The sequence below is a fragment of the Convolutriloba macropyga genome, chromosome 1 (assembly GCF_964194025.1).
Source record: "Convolutriloba macropyga chromosome 1, txConMacr16.3, whole genome shotgun sequence".
Lineage (NCBI taxonomy): Eukaryota > Metazoa > Xenacoelomorpha > Acoela > Convolutidae > Convolutriloba > Convolutriloba macropyga.
This window is the reverse complement of record NC_134468.1, coordinates 46,405,793-46,422,168: the sequence shown is the minus strand read 5'-3', so window position 1 is coordinate 46,422,168 and position 16,376 is coordinate 46,405,793. Positions and strand designations below refer to the sequence as shown.

The following is a 16,376-nucleotide window of genomic DNA, read 5'->3' as shown; positions in this document are numbered from 1 at the left end:
CCTGCATTTATTTACATGTTAATATCATGTTCATGTAAATTGTGCACACATGCACGATATTTAATTCCAAATTTTGTAAAGCATTTGACGCTGATTCATTCAACTTTCTATTATTTGCGATTTTTTCGATTTTTTGTAAACAAATCGTAATGAAATCTTTTTTCTCGGAGTATTTTCTCAAAAATTAATTTCCATTGTTAATCATAAAGGAAAAACAAGGCTGTCAATTTTTTGTAAAAAACTTGAGAAACAATTCGCGTAATTCGAAATTCTAATCGAAATCTGTAATTTTTAGGAAGAAGTCGAAATGACGTTTTCTGATGAAAGTGAGTATTATCTTTTGATATTGACTTGAATTTTTAAGCATAAGATTAAAATTTAGCCCCTCCGAATTTCTCAAAGATATCTGGCGAGGCTATTTATTAATAATAATTTTAAATTCCAAGAATGTTTTTGAAAATTCTAACTTTGCACTTTAGATGATGCATATAAATGCAAACTCTGCAGTGAAGTCTACCCGAAACATGATGCCGTTACTCACCTCAATTCAGCACACAATGTTGCTATTAACGACGTGGGACTCGTGCTATCAATATTGGAACCACTAAAGTTCTCGTAAGTACATAATTTAGCTGCTGAGGAACTACTAAAAACCAAATGCTCATGTTGAGTACCAACGTTTACTTTTGTTTTGGGCTTAATTTTCCTTGGCTTCCTTAAAGTTAAAAACAGGTAATCATCCTACGCAACTATTAAGTGTTTATTAATAGTCGCAAAGTGATAGTGAGGCTATTCCTGGCCTTCTGTTTTTTTTTTGTCAACAGGAATTTTGTTAAGAACACATGACATCGCAATTACTTCAAATCTGCTTTTTGTTTATTCGTTAATGCAATTTCAACTCAATTGAGTGCGCGACGTTATTTTTCACTCTTATTTGAGCGAGTTTTTTTTGTTCATTGGCGTGATCAAATTTTGATCGCTCGTGACTTTGATCAACAACAACAACTTACCTTGCTCTCACTCAAATTGACTTTTCTTTAATTCAAAGAGATAAGGTCAAGTGAGTGTGTCACTCTAATTGAAGGGTATTTGAGGGCTTCTAATAGAAGCAGCAATAAGTTAAACAGCTTCTTAATCAAAATATAACAGCATTTAAAAAGTTTCTTTTGTCTGCTTCTTTGGATCTTTCCCATTGTAGCCCCCATTATGCAATAATGAGGGGGGGGGGGGGGGGGGCTATAGGGGGGTTATTTGACCACTAAACGGGGGGTGGGGCTATAATGGGATAAACCCGTTTCTTTTACTATCTTTTTGAAACTGCGGATCTAGAAAGCTATTGCGACTTTTCTGGCAATCTGCCAGCTATGTTTAAATTTTTTGGCCGAATTTTGAAATAAAAACCATGTACTTCATGTTATAGTCCACTCTAGAAGTATGCATAACTTCAACTTCTATAATTTTTTATATTGTAACGTGTAACGTGCTATATTACAAGACATAAATTATGGGGGCATAAAAACACGGAGGGGGGATGAGGGGAGAACAGAATAGATGCAATAAAATAACCCCATATGGCAGAATCATTGGAAACATTTATTTGAATGTTCCGCATATTTTCTTGAGTTAAGTAGAACTGTGATAATAGTTCCGATTCGCGCTTCGATTGCAGGTGCGGTTTCCTTAAACGTGCTCCTGGATCGTAAATGTTATGATCGTTTGACAAATTTTACGTGGAACTGAGCTGACAGCTTTTTGACTCCTTCGTACTGCCAATACTGACGTACTGCTCACAAGCATGGTTGCCAAACCGCACCAACATCTTCAAAATTGAAAGAGCGCAGATCATGGCCACTAAATGGATTCTAGTAAATTCAATTCAAAGTTACAAAGAACGTCTCATTAGCCTAAAACTCCTCCCACTCTGTCGTCACGTTGAACTGCACAATCTTCTTTTCCTAGCTATTACACGTAATGAGTATGACATTCCAACAAAATTTAAAACCCTCGAAGACGAGAGGACAAGGCAACACTATAGAGTTGAACTGAAAATTGAAAATAACCGACTGGTCAAATCCGATGAAAACTTTTTCCGCCGAACGAGAAACAACTGTACAACGTTGTGAATAGAAATATTCAAAAATTTGGAGGCAGATTAAACAAACACTATCACGAAAGCATGCTGGCACTTTTTCACAACTCAATTCAGCCTAACAAACAAATGCTCTTGGCGTATAATTTGCAGATGTGACAATTAACGAAACTTTAACGAAACTTTAACAGCACGTTTAACGAAACTTCTTCCTCGAACAGTATAACGAGTTGAATACATGCAGCTGGAGGATTCTTTGCAGCTGTGGTAGCTGCAACCCTCATTCAAAACTCTGAAACTGTATATTTTTATTTCAAGGCAACGAACTGATGAACTGAAGGGTGAAAACCCTTGGCTGTGCCCTAAAGTCTCGACTACACTACTTGGGCGTAATCCAGAAGTCTCAACTACTACTACTACTACTACTACTACTACTACTAATTGTAACAATTGGAAAAAAACTTGACTACTGAAACTGGAGTGACACAGGGGCACAAATTGAAGCCCCGGGAAACACCCGAATTCTCTACTACTACTACTACTACTACTACTTCAATTTAAGTAGATTGGATCATGAATTTAGGTGATCAAGTTGAGCAGTTTTTGCGTGGGCCTGATAGTCGCTTTTTTGCGGAGATAGGCCAAATTGCCATCCGGATTTTTTCCGAAAGTGTTTCTGGCATTTTTACTTTTTTTCGAGGATTTGAAATTCTATTCATTCACAGTCGATTCGTATAAAATTCAAAACAGCCAGTTTGAAAATTCTTATGTCATGAAAATTCTCAAAGAAAATTATAAATTTGAATTATAAATTGGTATTGTTTGAATTAATTGGTATTGTGTTTGAATTATAAATTGGTTTGAATTATAAATTGGTATTGTGAGCTATAAATTGAATTATAAATTGGAATTATAAATTGGTATTGTGAGCTTTCCTTTTGTAAACGGTGTACTTTCGGTGAAAAAATGCAGATAGAAGTTTGCCACTTCTCCATAAAAAGCTAAGGGTAGTCCCACGTAAGCTCGTTCTTTCTGTTCAACTTTCTGATCAGTTCCGTACCGCGAAGCCCACTCATGTGCATTCGCGAATCCCGCTCGCTGCGACGACGTGCTACGTCGAAGCATCGATGGGAACGGTTGCCGAAGAGCGGAGACTACTACTATCAGGGATTTGGAAAAATTAATTGCAATTAGTTACAACTAATAAATTGCAACTGGACAAAAAGAGAAATAATCAATTAATAAATAGCCGCCGCCAGCCTCTCAACGGCTATTATTTAGGCGTTCTCCTTTTTTTACAATCCAAGAATTGCTTTGTATTGGTGCTCTGTCTTTTTGTACGATATTTTTACACATTTTTCATGACTTGAATCTTTCATAATGGGATAAACTGGTAAAGTACAGTGTGCATTAAGTTTCATTAAAGGCGCAAAGCTAGATATAAGAACTTTTCATGGCCATTTTTGAGCTATATATTTGGTACTGCGAACAACCACGAAAAATAATACAATTTTTTCGAAAATTTTTTGTCATTTTTGAGTTTATCCGGCCTCAAGGGCCATAAAACCTCTTCAATGGTTTGAAAGTAAGTTACTACCTAGTTTCTTTTTTCAATGAAACGAATTTCAACATTTTAATGTCACGAATTTTACAATTTTTGGAAAAAAATTGCAGTTTTTAAATTTCTGTCATTTTTTGAGTTTTTCCGGCCTCCGGGGCCAAAAAAGCTTCTCTAGTGTCTGAAATTAGATCTCAGCATTAAGTGGCAATGAAATTGTCTTCAACATTTCAGTATCACGAATTTTAGCAATTTTGTGATAAAGTTCTTAAAAAAATATATTTTGTTCACCTTTTCTTATCTCAGTGCTCAGGTAACCCCCCTAGGGTTTGCTAGCATGTTCCTGCTTAGTTGCTACTCACAATGGAATGGTATTCAGCTTTTCAATGATACAAATTTTTGCAATTTGATAATATTTTTAAGTTTTTGAAATTTCTAACTTCTGAAATTTGTTGTCGTTCCTAGTTATTGATCTTTATAACCGAATGTAAGTTTTTAATTTTTAGTCTTTGTATAAGTATGTCAACGGTTACAGGCCAATAAATTTTACAAGGTCTTGCGAATGGGTAACTGGACACATTTCAGAATAAAAAGTGGTTTTGAAGTTTTTAATGTTGCGAAATTAGGGAGCGTTCTTTTATTTTGCAATTTCTTAATAGACGCACAGCGATAGATGAGGCTATTATTGGCCTTCTCTTGTTTTTTTTTACAATTCAAAGAATTTGATTTGTATTGGGGCGCTGTCTTTTTTTAAGATTTCTTCCACATTTTCATGATTTTTGAAGTCAAATTGGAGTAGTGATTTTGGTCACGCAGAAACAGGAAATGGAGCGAATAAGCGAGTGGTTTAGCGGCGTGAATCTTCTCCGCTCTAAGTTTAAAGTAGAGTGAGAAAACGGTGTTTGAACAAAAATTCGCTTTCTCGATATTTATTCTGTTCACATGCGGCAATTTCAATTTGGTATTTACTGTTTTTTCGATTTTTTGGATTGGATTTTTTTCTAAATGGTTTTCCCAATCCATTCGTAGTTCATTCTCGGCCTAGCGTTTTGTTAGAGTTAAATTTACAATACTCGCAAGTAGTTTTTTGTATTCGCTATCGGCATTTTGACATTGAGTTTCTGTTTTTCTGATTTTTTCTTAGAAACGATTTTTCAAATTCACTCATCGTACGTTCTATATCTAGTTTTTCTGTTTAGTCAATAAAAATTCTTTGAATTGTACGCCAGGACTTGTCCTGGTATGTTTTTTTTTATTTCTTCGTCGCGATTTTTGTTACGACCATATGACGTCACAACCACTTGAAATCTGCTTTTTGTGCATTCGTTCATGTAATTTCAACTGAAGTTCGTGTGTGACGTCAGTTTTCGCTCTTAGTGGAGCGAGTTTTTTTTGTTCATTCGCATGAGTTAAATTTTTGGTCACACTTGACTTAGCTCTCTCAAAAATGACTTCCTCACTTTGAAATTGACTTTTGACCTTCTCTTGGAATTAAATTAAATAAAGTCAATTTCAAAGTGAGGAAAAAATTTTTGAGAGAGCTAAGTCAAGTGGGACCAAAAATTTAATGCATGAGTCACTCTAAATGAAGGTTATTTGATAGCAGCTAATGGAGGCAGCGAAAATTTATACAGATTTTTTTTATACAGATTCTTATACAAAATATAACATCAGCTTTCAATGAAAAGACGATTTTTTTGGTCTCTCTGTCTGTTTTTTTGAGATTGCAGAACTGCGAAGCTATTGCGGCTATTTTCTGGCTATCTGCCAGCTATGTTTTTAAAGTATTTCTTTTTTGTCGATTTTGTTATCTTTATTGGCCAATAAACGTCTTTCAAGGCATGTGCTTTTATTAATGGGTATATAATTGGATCAAATTTGTCCTTAGGGTAAAAGCTTCAACTGTTTTAATAATGATTGTATTTCTGTTTAGTCTGTTTGATTTTTGTTTTTCAACTTCGAGATTGGTTTCCTTTTTTTCTGGCGTTGTTCAAATGATCTGCTGGTCATGTAGACTAATTCAAAATTTTTCTTTAATTTTTTATGTATTTCAGGACTTGTCCTGCTATGTTTTTTAGAAGTTTTCACACTGTTTTCATGACTTAGATCTTTCCAAACGGGATAAACAGGTAAGGCCCTGTGGGCATTAAGTTTCATTAGAGGCGTAAAGCTGGCTTTAGTAGTCCTTTAAGTACTTAAAATGGTGCAGCTACTAATTGTTTGAAGGTTACAAGCTCATTTTTAGAAGTTTTCGAGTCCAAAATGGCGCAATTTTTCGAGGTTTTATAATTTAGTCTTGAATTGACGGTTGTCGAAGTTGATAAAGGTCTTTTGCAAGATATAGTAAATTTTCATGGCCCTTTTTTAGCTATATGTTTTGGTACTGCAAACAATCACGAGAAACGATACAAATGTTTGTAATTTAAGTTCAAAAAAATTTTTTGAAGAAAATGGTGATCAATTCCTCGCACACTTAAAACGACTTGCAGTCGTAGACGACGCTGTTGCAGCAAAAGCAGAACCGATTGACGAGAGCGTCTCAAAGGGAGAACTTATACAAGGCATGCTATATAACGCATAAAATTTCATTGAATAACAATGAGAACGCCCATGTGATTGACCTCTGTGCAATTATGAGAACGAGAGTCTGCATAGATCAGTTGAAACCTCAGCAGACCGCAACATTCAACAAACTCCTCGAGTAATTTTAATACTCTCCAAACACAAAAATGTCTTGGCTGCTGGAGTTTTTAAAACTGAAACTATTGTCAATAATTTTTGCCAGTATTATGCTCAAAAATTGCCACCAATAAATAGTGACAATCCAACATTGCATACAAAAAAGATATAAGAAAAAGATATATCATTGCATAATAAGATAACAATAGGAAACTGACTTTTTTTTACCGAAACTGACTTCAATGTTAGTGGAAAGGCTAACCTGAACAAAACATGCTCGATAAAAACCGATGTTCTCCAATCGACAATACAAGAACGCAAACAGATTAAGTGTTCCTTAGTACACAGCAGAAATTGTTTTATTTAAAAAATTTTGTCAACGAACTGAACTGCGAAGCATACGGTTCCATTCGGGCTAGCTACTGATGAAGCCAACTGCTTGCCGCTCGTTTGAGAGCAATTCGCCCGACGTTAGTCAATTATTAATAGCCGCACAGCGATAGCTGGGGCTATTATTGGCCTTCTCTTGGTTTTTTACAATTCAAAGAATTTGAATTGTATTGGGGCGCTGTCTTTTTTACGACTCGAAGAGGAGTATTGGAGAAGTCCTTTTTTAATCAATTTTATTGGAGTGATTTTGGTGCTGAACAAAAGTGAAGAGCGGAGCGAAAAGAGAGTGGTTTTTGTTCATACCGCTGTTTTTGAGAGAGCGAGAAATTGATGTGTGAAAAAATTCTCTCTAAGCGAGCGAAATTTTTTTGTTCACGTGCGGCATTTTAAAGCAGTTTTTCATTTATTTTGTTTAAGAGGTTTGTTTATGATTTTGTTTTCATTTTTGGTTGGTTTCGGTAGTGGTTTGAAGGTTTTTGGATATTCATATGAATTTTATGATAATTCGGAGGTTTTTAATGTATTTTGCAGATTTTCGGGCTATTTTTTGCGTTTTTTTGACGAATATTTTGTTTTACTTGCTCAAATGGGTATTGAAGAAACCCCTTCCACTTGAGCAATTTTATGATAACAATTGGTTACAGTTTTGTGGGTAAGAATCAATTTTTTGTTGAGAAATATGACAAAAAAATGGCGAAAATTGGAACTATTTTTCTTAATTTTTTGCAGTTTTTCGTTTTCTGTTTTTAGCTAAGTTTCTTTGCCTATTGACTTGCCTATTGTTTTGCGAGCATCTGGATACCCTATTGGTTGAAGGGAATTTTTCTTTGGATTTATATGTTTTTGAAATATTAAAAAATTTAGTAATTTTTTCCAGTTTTTCAGTGAAAGTTGTTTTTTTAAGAGCTTTTTTTAAATATTTTTAGCCTAAAATATTTTTTCAAAATTCACGTACGTGGTTTTTGTAAGTTTTAGTTGTTTTGATGAAGTTATTTTAGCAGAGATAGTTTTTTCGGGATCTCAATTTAAAACAAAATTTGATCAGATTTTTTATCATATTTTAACAGATTTGATTTTTTTGTTTTCACTTTTTGTTTCATGTCTTTGTTTCAAGATAATCATAAATTAGTGAAGGCACGTTTTGTTTGATGAGTAGCTGGATGGCGTTTAAATAGATTTTCACTTCGGGTCGTTTCCGGAATTCTTCCGGCTATGTTTTTTTTAAGATCTGTTCACACATTTTCATGATGTTTGAAGTCAAATTGGAGTAGTGATTTTGGTCACGCCGAAACAGGAAATGGAGCGAAAAATAGAGTGGTTTTGCGGCGTGAGTTTTTTTTGCTGTAATATTGAAGTAGAGTGAGAAAACGGTGTTTGAACAAAAATTCGGTTTCTCAGTAGTGGTTTTTTGTTCACATGCGACAATTTCACTCTGATTTTTACTTTTTTCGATGTTTGGATCGGTTTCTTTTCTAAATGGTTTTCCCAATCCATTCACAGCTCACTCTAGGCCTAGTTTTTTGTTTGAATTAAATTTTTATTTCTCGCTAGTGGTTTTTTGTTCACATGCGGCATTTTGATATTGATTTTCTGTTTTTTTCTTATTTTTTTGATCTGTTTTTTTTAAATGGTTTTCTCAATTCACTCATAGTCCATTCTAGGTCTAGTTTTTCGGTATAGTCAATGAAAATTCTTTGAACTGTACTTCAGGACTTGTCCTGCTATGTTTTTTTTTTCGTCATGATTTTTGTTACGACCATATGACGTCACAGCCACTTTTTGTTCATTCGTTCATGCAATTTCAACTGAAGTGCATGTGTGACGTCATTTTTCGCTCTTAGTGGAGCGAGTTTTTTGTTCATGCGCGTGATTAAATTTTTGGTCACACTTGACTTACGTCACTCTCAAAAATGACGTCCTCAATTTGAAATTGACTTTTATTTACTTCAATTCAAAGAGATAAGGTCAAATGGGCGTGTGTCACTCTAAATGATGGTTATTTGAGATCAGCTAATAGAGGCAGCATTAACTTATACAGATTTTGATGAAAATATAACAGATCAGGCTTCAATGAAAAGCCGAATTTTTTTGGTCTGTCTTTTTTACTGTTTTTTTATACTGCCGATCTACGAATCCATTGCGGCTATTTTCTGGCAATCAGCCAGCTATGTTTTTGTTAATAGCCACAGAGCCATAGCTGGGGCTATTATTGCGCTTCTCTTGTTTTTTTTTACAATTCAAACAATTTGAGTTGTATTGGGGCGCGCTGTCTTTTTTTAAAGACCTGTTCACACATTTTCATGATTTTTGAAGTCAAATTGGAGTAGCAGAAACAGCGAGTAAGCAAGTGGCTTTGCGGCGTGAATTTTTTTCGCTCTAAGTTTAAAGTAGTGAGAAAACGGTGTTTTAACAAAACTTCTCGTTCTCGGTTGTTGTTTTTCGGTTCACATAGAGGAATAGAGGAATATAGTTGGCAGTTTGAGTTCATAGCAGTTGTTTTTTGATGTTAATCCTGTCTTGTTGAAAAATTAAAAGTTGAATTTTTAGTCTGCTTGTTATAGTTGTTCTGGTGTTGTTTTCTTGCTTAGTCTCATCATTAACAGCTCTCATGTCTTTTTAAGCCGAGTTAATGATCGCCATTATTTGAATTGTTTTGCAGGACTTCTCCTGCTGCTTTTTTATTTCAAGATTTTTTGTCACGACCATATGACGTCACAACCTCTTCAAATCTGCTTTTTGTTCAGTCGTTCATGCAATTTCAATTAAGATGCGTGTGACGTTTTGTTACGACCATATGACGTCACAACCACTTCAAATCTGATTTTTGTTACTTGGTTCATGCAATTTCAACTGAAGTGCGTGTGCGACGTCATTTTTAGCTCTTAGTGGAGCGAGTTTTTTTGTTCATTCGCGTGATTAAATTTTTGGTCACACGTGACTTACCTCACTCTCAAAAATGACTTCCTCACTTTGAATTTGACTTTCATTTACATTAATTAAGAGATAAGGTCTAGTGAATGTGAGTCACTCTAAATGAAGGTTATTTGATAGAAGCTAATAGAGGCAGCAAAAACTTGAACAGATATTTAATCAAAACATAACATATCAGCCTTCAATGAAAAGACAATTTTTTTGGTCTGTCTTTTTACTGTTTTTTTAGACTGCAGATCTACAAAGCTATTGCGGCTATCTGCCAGCAAGTTTAGTTAGTATGCTATGCCATTGTCTTTTTATGCTAATGTTTCAGTTTGTTCTTGTTCATAACAACTTTAACACCAGAGTCAAAACTTTTTTTGCTATTTTTGTCTTTTTTTGGATTTTTTTGTTATCTTTCAGTTGTTTTCAATTTTATAGGGGCAAAAAAAGTTTTTTAATGCTAAAAAATGAGTTAATGGAATGTTTTTAACAACACAAGAATTGATTTTTGCGATTCGGATATAATTATTTTGCAACTTTTAATTACTTTTTGCTCGTTTTTAAGTTTTTCAAATATTTTCAATCTTTCTTAGATTTTATTTCAGTGACCATTGAAAGTTTTCAGGTTTAATGAATGATTTTTAATGACCCGGATAACTTTTGAGAATATAATTATCACAAGTTTCAGCAACGTTTTAATAATTTTTGCTAGTTTCAGTTTTCAAGCGCCTGGGTCCCATTTTGTCGAAATTTTTCGACAATGAAGTTGAAAAGCCTTGACAGACTGATTTTAGTACGTTTTGTCTACTCATTTTGTGAATTATTCTGTATAAGACGCTATTACCGGGGAAAATAAAAAGAAAGGGAAAATATTTTGAAAGATGTAGGTCGATTGTACAATCGTGGCGTCAGTTGCATAATTTGCGCACGTTCTCTGATATTGTTTTGATTGGCCTCAAACGAAGTTAGTAACAATTATATTAGTCCTTTGGTCTTTTTATATGTTAGTCTGACCCATTCGACTTTCCGTCTTCAAAAACGGGATAAACCTAACGACCGGAGGGCATTAAATTATCTCAGAGCCTTACGCCTTACAAGTGTCCAGGAATGCGGTTCACCAGTTTTGGAGAGAATTTCATGATGTTAGGGGCGGTTCTTTTGACCCCCTCAGTCCCCCAACACAGCAATTTGGACCCCCCTCGCGTCCAGCCCCTCCCAACACTACCTCCCTCCCCCCCCCCCTAATGCTAGCATCCCGAAGCACCAGGTGGCTACTACCGAAGCCAACCGCTCGCCGGTCGTTTAAGACCAATTCTCCCGACGTTAGTTGATTGTTAATTTTATAGTGGATTTTTCAGGGGTAACACTAGACCGAATTCGGGTTTCGATTTGCGACAAAAAGTCAATGCCAAATCTTCAAAGACTCCCAAAACAAAGAAAGACGACGACTTCGATTGGACTCCTGGTGGACTGAAAAAAAGTCACAGTTTCACGGAAGAAAATGGAGAATTCAGATGTAATGGCTGCCATAGGCTGTTTAAGCGTGAGGGCCAGCTCCAGAGGCACAAATGTTTCAATGCTGAATCTCCAAAGGATCAAATTGAGACCAAAGATGCGAAACGCAGGAAAATTGATACTGTGGCGAAGAGCAGTGGAACAAAGGTCGTCCGACAACCTCAAATTGATCTCAGGAACGTTAAAAGCTCAGCACCGTCTAAAGTTGAATGCTTGGAAGAGGGACAGTTTTTCTACCGAATGAAAAAAGATTACAACAATGTCCAGACAAACGTGTTTGCCCAGACGAAGAAGATTGAAGTACAAGTTAGTGTGGAAGGCGAGGAAATTGTGCGGGATATGTTCCAGTGTTTGGCTTGTCAATCAATCTTGCCTACTCTGGAAGAAGCTAAGAAACATCTGAAGGGGCACGAGCCAACTCATTACTTCTCGTGCAAGTTCTGTCCCCACAGCAAAAGATTTCGAGATGATTCAATAGGTAACGTATTGCGGCATGTGCGAGCTTGTCACTCGGACGAATATGATTCAAATATTTGTGTGCGATGTGGCTTCGAAGCTGCGAATAGTGGCGAATTGGAAAAGCACATGAACTCAAACCATTACCCTGGAGCTAGTTACAGCTGCTCGGCGTGCGGTGAGCAATTTGGTCTTTCAATACTCGGTCTTGTAAGCCATGTGAGAGCTAAGCACGCTGCAGAAGATCCATTGCTGCTAGAGTCAGTGGTAATTGCAGCCAAAACATTTTATCAATCTGATGACATCTTTGAATGCAATTTGTGCGAAAAGATTTTCTTTGTGAAAAGTCACATAGAAGCACACAAAGAAGCGCATGCATCTGGAAACCTTGAAATATCAGATGACGACTGCTGTGGGTTGTTTCGCTGCACTCACTGTAAGTATGAAGCTGACAACGTTGATGAGCTGCGACTACATTTGAGTGCAGCACATCAACACATCATGTGCCGGTTGTGCAATGCAATTATTTTTACGGGATCAACATTCACAGAGACACTCCTGAACCATGTTGTTTCATGCCATGATATTCGCTACGACTTTGAAGCCTTACTGTACTACGAAGAGTTGTTCAAAGAGGCCAAAAACTTGTTCTGTGTTAAGGCATCACTCAAATGCAAAATTTGTCCAAAAATGTTTTTCACAAGGAAATCTTTTACTGATCATATGCGCTCTCACGAAGGCGGAAACGTGAGCGAATTCTCGTGTGAAGTATGCGAGTACAAAACAAACTCCCGTCAGAAATTACATAGACACGTGAGAAGCCACAAGTTCCTGTATTACTGTCCAGACAGTAAATTATTCTTCACTAGTAATCAAAACTTGCAAGAACATTTGATCAACACCTACTCGGAAACAGATGAACTCCCATGTGAAGAGTACAAAAGAAGTCTGGTTGTAAGTTTGTTTCTCCCGGAGCCTGGGTTTCCGTCAACCGTTCCTCTTAATTTTGTGAACAATGATATGATTATGGAATATTACAAAGGACGCGTGACAAATTTATGTGGTGAAAAGTTCGAGTTCCCAAAATATGCGCAGACTTCGCTGGGAAAATTGTCAACGGAATCGCCAGAAGCAGGGGATAAAGACGACGAAGGGTATGAATCGCCAATGGAGTTAACCGAGACTGGACAATCGGCTATAGCTAACGCTCGTGAATCAGCGGCACCGACAACTGAAGAATCGACTCACAGGGAGAACGAGGCATCTCAGGGAACTACTATCTTGCTAGTAACTGGCGAAGAAGGCTCAGAAGAGCAAATTGCGATTGAACTTCCCCCTGGAACTGATGGCGCTCAGACTTTGCGAGATCTGGGTTTGAGCGTCGATGATTTAAATCTCCCTGAAATAGCACCTCAGGTAAATTCACAGCCAAGCTCAAGCCTGGAGTTATCAATGGACAGTCCCTACGTAAGCTGTCAAAATACTGAGTTCTGTCTTGCGCTTGCCTCTCAGAAGTTCTGTTGGATGACTGAGGATGCGTTGCAGGCGTTGATGAACTGCTTCGGTGACATGGAGTGCCTGTTTTGTGGCAAGTTCTACGGGATGCAGTCGAGATATTATGCTCATCAAAACATCCATACCAAGTCCACGCAGTTCAAATGCGAAGATTGTGACTACTTTTCTCACAGTATACAGTTGCTAAGGTATCACATGGATAGGAATCATGGAAAGGAAAATTTGCGCTGTAACGAGTGTGAGTTTACAACTAGCAGCAAAGTCAAACTTGCGCAGCATTTGAAGAAGCATAATCCAAAAACAGAGTTCAAATGTCCGAAATGTGCCTACACATGGTAAGTTAAAATGATCTCCCTTGAATTGCAGAACTGTATAAATAATTTGTCAATTAGTTATGTCTCCAAAAGGTGTAAAGAGTATAAGTCATTCAAAAAGTGGTAAGAGTGATGTCTTTTTTTTCAGCGACAGTGATCGGCGAATGAGAGAACATTTCACAATCTACCATCCTGACAGTACAGCCGAAGAAATCTCGAAAGCTCTTGGCGGGAAACGGAATTCTAACGTAAGTTCATTTAATTATTTGCTATGGAGAGCACAGGGGTTTGTAATTTGCCAATAATTTAATGAAAGTGCGTTTTCTATTGCAAACTGGTTTTCTCGGTCACCTCTTTTTAATTGCACAGATTATTAAACAGTTAATGCAGCATCATCCATATAATCTGAATGATTGGCAGAACTGATTATCGAATCGGCTCTTCACTTCCTACGCTTTTCGCTCTTTTACATTTTCTGGACCTCTCAGCTAATTGGTGACATATTACTTTTAATGAGTCTTTTCTAAAGAAGCAAAAATCTGTTAGATAAATCAACTTTCGACTAAGGCATTGAATTACCTTCCTGAAGCATTTTCTGTGATCTCGATGTTTTTATAGCTGCCAAGCTGTAAGCTGAGCGGAGCTATATTGCGGTGCTATTGGTTTTTTTTACAATCCAAGAATTGGATTGTATTGGTGCTGTCTTTTTTGCTAATTTTTGTAAGATGTTTTCACACCTTTTCATGACTTTGAGCTTTCAAAACGGGATAAACCGGTAAAGCTCAGCGGGCATCAAGTTTCATAAGAGGCCGTCAGCCGCGTTTAGTTGTCCTTCAAGTGCTTAGAGTGGCGAAGCTATTGGGAAGGCCGTAATTCAAGGTTAAATGGTCATTTTTAGGAGTTTTGGAGCACAAAATGTTGCAATTTTTCATCTTTTTTTTTTCGTATTTTTCATTGTTTTTGTCAGACCAGTCCAAAATTGAGGTTTTTAAAAGTTGATAAAGGTCTTTTGCACGACATAGTTACTTTTTATGACCATTTTAAGAGCTATATGTTTTGGTACTCTTAAAATAAACAAGCAATTTTATACTAATTTTTACAATTTATTTCAAGCTTTTAGATATGTTTATTTTTTGAGTTTTTTAGCCCTAGGGGTCAAGAAACCTCATCTGGGGTTTGGCAATACGTTACCGCATAGTTTCTAGTGGTAATGTAATGATTTTCAACATCAAGAATTTTACCAATTTTTTTAATTAAACTTGCATTTTTTCAAAATTTTTAACATTTATTATCATTATTTAAGTTTTCCGAGCAACAGAAGCCAGGCAACCGCCTCTAGAGTGTGATTATAGGTTACTTAAAATTTTCATGGGCATGAAATGGTTTTCAACTTTTCAATATCACAGATCAGCAATTTTTTGATAAAATTTCCAAATTTTTTCAAGTTTTTGAAATTTTTTCAGGTTTTGCCAGCTTCGAGGACTAAGAATTCTCCTCCAGGGTTTGATAATAACTTACTGCATAGTATCTGGTGGCAAGGAAATAGATTTTGACGTTTATATCACGAATTTAGCAATTTTTTGATAAAATTTGCCGTCTTAATTTTCGATATCACGAATCTTTGCAATATTTTGATAAAAATTTGATTCTTTTTCAAAGTTTCTGAAATTTTTTAATCATATTCCATATTTATCGACCTTTGCGAGTCAGTGAAACTATTTAAGACTTGAAATAGGGATACTGGATTGTTTCTGGAGACAAAAAATTGCTCTGAAGATATTAATATTAAAGTTTAGCGAGTTTGTTGAAATTTGGAATTGTTTATAAATTTTTTGAACTTTCTGTCATTTTATGAGTTTAAGGATCGTTGCTGGCCAACGAAATCTTTTTATCTTTTGAAGATGGGTTACTGGACAGAACTTCAGGAAAAAACTGGTTTCGAACTTTTTTTCAGCAAAATTTCAAATTTTACACGATTCAGCTTTTTTTGAAGCTTTTGCCATATTTCTTGAATTTATCTACCTTCGTGGAAAATAGATCGCTTTCAAGGCTTGTGCGTGAATAAATGAATATATTCAATTGCATCATTTTTTGTCTTCAGGGTAAAAGCAACGATTATTTTTTAAGTGCTTGATTATTTTAGTTTGTCAACTACTATTTTGTCTTCTTGGCTGGGATTGTTCAATTCATCTTTTGGTCCAGTACATTAGTTCTCCATTCTTCATTAGATTCTTTGGATTGTATGTCAGGGCTTGTCGTGCTTTGTTTTTTGTTTCGTCGTCTGACGCTCTTTTTCGTTTTACATTTGTTCACACAGCAAAGCTGAAAAAGTCAAATTTTCTGAATGACTTCTTCCTCTCACTAACGGCATTTGCGCGCATGACGTCATTTCTTATTCTCTCTCTAGCAAAGGTTTTAAGATCATCTCCGTGATTAGGTTTTGATCATACGTGACTTACCTCACTCAATAGAATGGCTTTTGCGCTTTAAAACTTAAGTTTAATTAGTTTAAGGTCAAAGGAACTCCTATGTGCAGTAAGGGTCCCTAATAAGAGGCTTCTGCGGAATGATTTTTAACAAGCTTTATTAATTTATCCCTGAATGTTTTTACATAGCTTGTTAAGCGGCGTCGATTTTTCAATTTAGATCGGCACGCAGGTCTTTTTTTGCAGCTATTCCGGAAATCTGCCGGCTATGTTTCAAGATTAAGTCAGTTCTATAGTGAGTAGAAGTTGTGAAATATTTGATGGAACCCCAAATGAATACTTTTATTATGCCCTGAGCACAAAATACTACCGACCTTCAGTGTAAAGAGCATCAACAAAGAATGGTTACTCAATTTAAAAAGACTCAAAACAAACAAGCAACTTGGTGTCTAGAAAGACAACCGTTTTGATACATGGTCGGATTCTTAATGGAATCGATTTGAACATTCAGGCATACC

General features: G+C 36.1%; 1 protein-coding gene across 1 annotated transcript in view; it reads left to right on the top strand.

Annotated features, from left to right (window-relative positions):
* The first annotated feature begins 229 nt into the window (after positions 1 to 229).
* LOC142339640 (uncharacterized) overlaps positions 230 to 16,376 on the top strand; it is a 28,844-nt gene continuing 12,697 nt past the window's right edge. The window contains exons 1-4 of the mRNA XM_075389830.1: positions 230 to 326; positions 480 to 615; positions 10,991 to 13,453; positions 13,581 to 13,680. Coding sequence (XP_075245945.1) covers positions 308 to 326; positions 480 to 615; positions 10,991 to 13,453; positions 13,581 to 13,680 — 2,718 coding nt within the window. The 5' untranslated portion in view covers positions 230 to 307. The remainder of the gene's footprint in view (positions 327 to 479; positions 616 to 10,990; positions 13,454 to 13,580; positions 13,681 to 16,376) is intronic.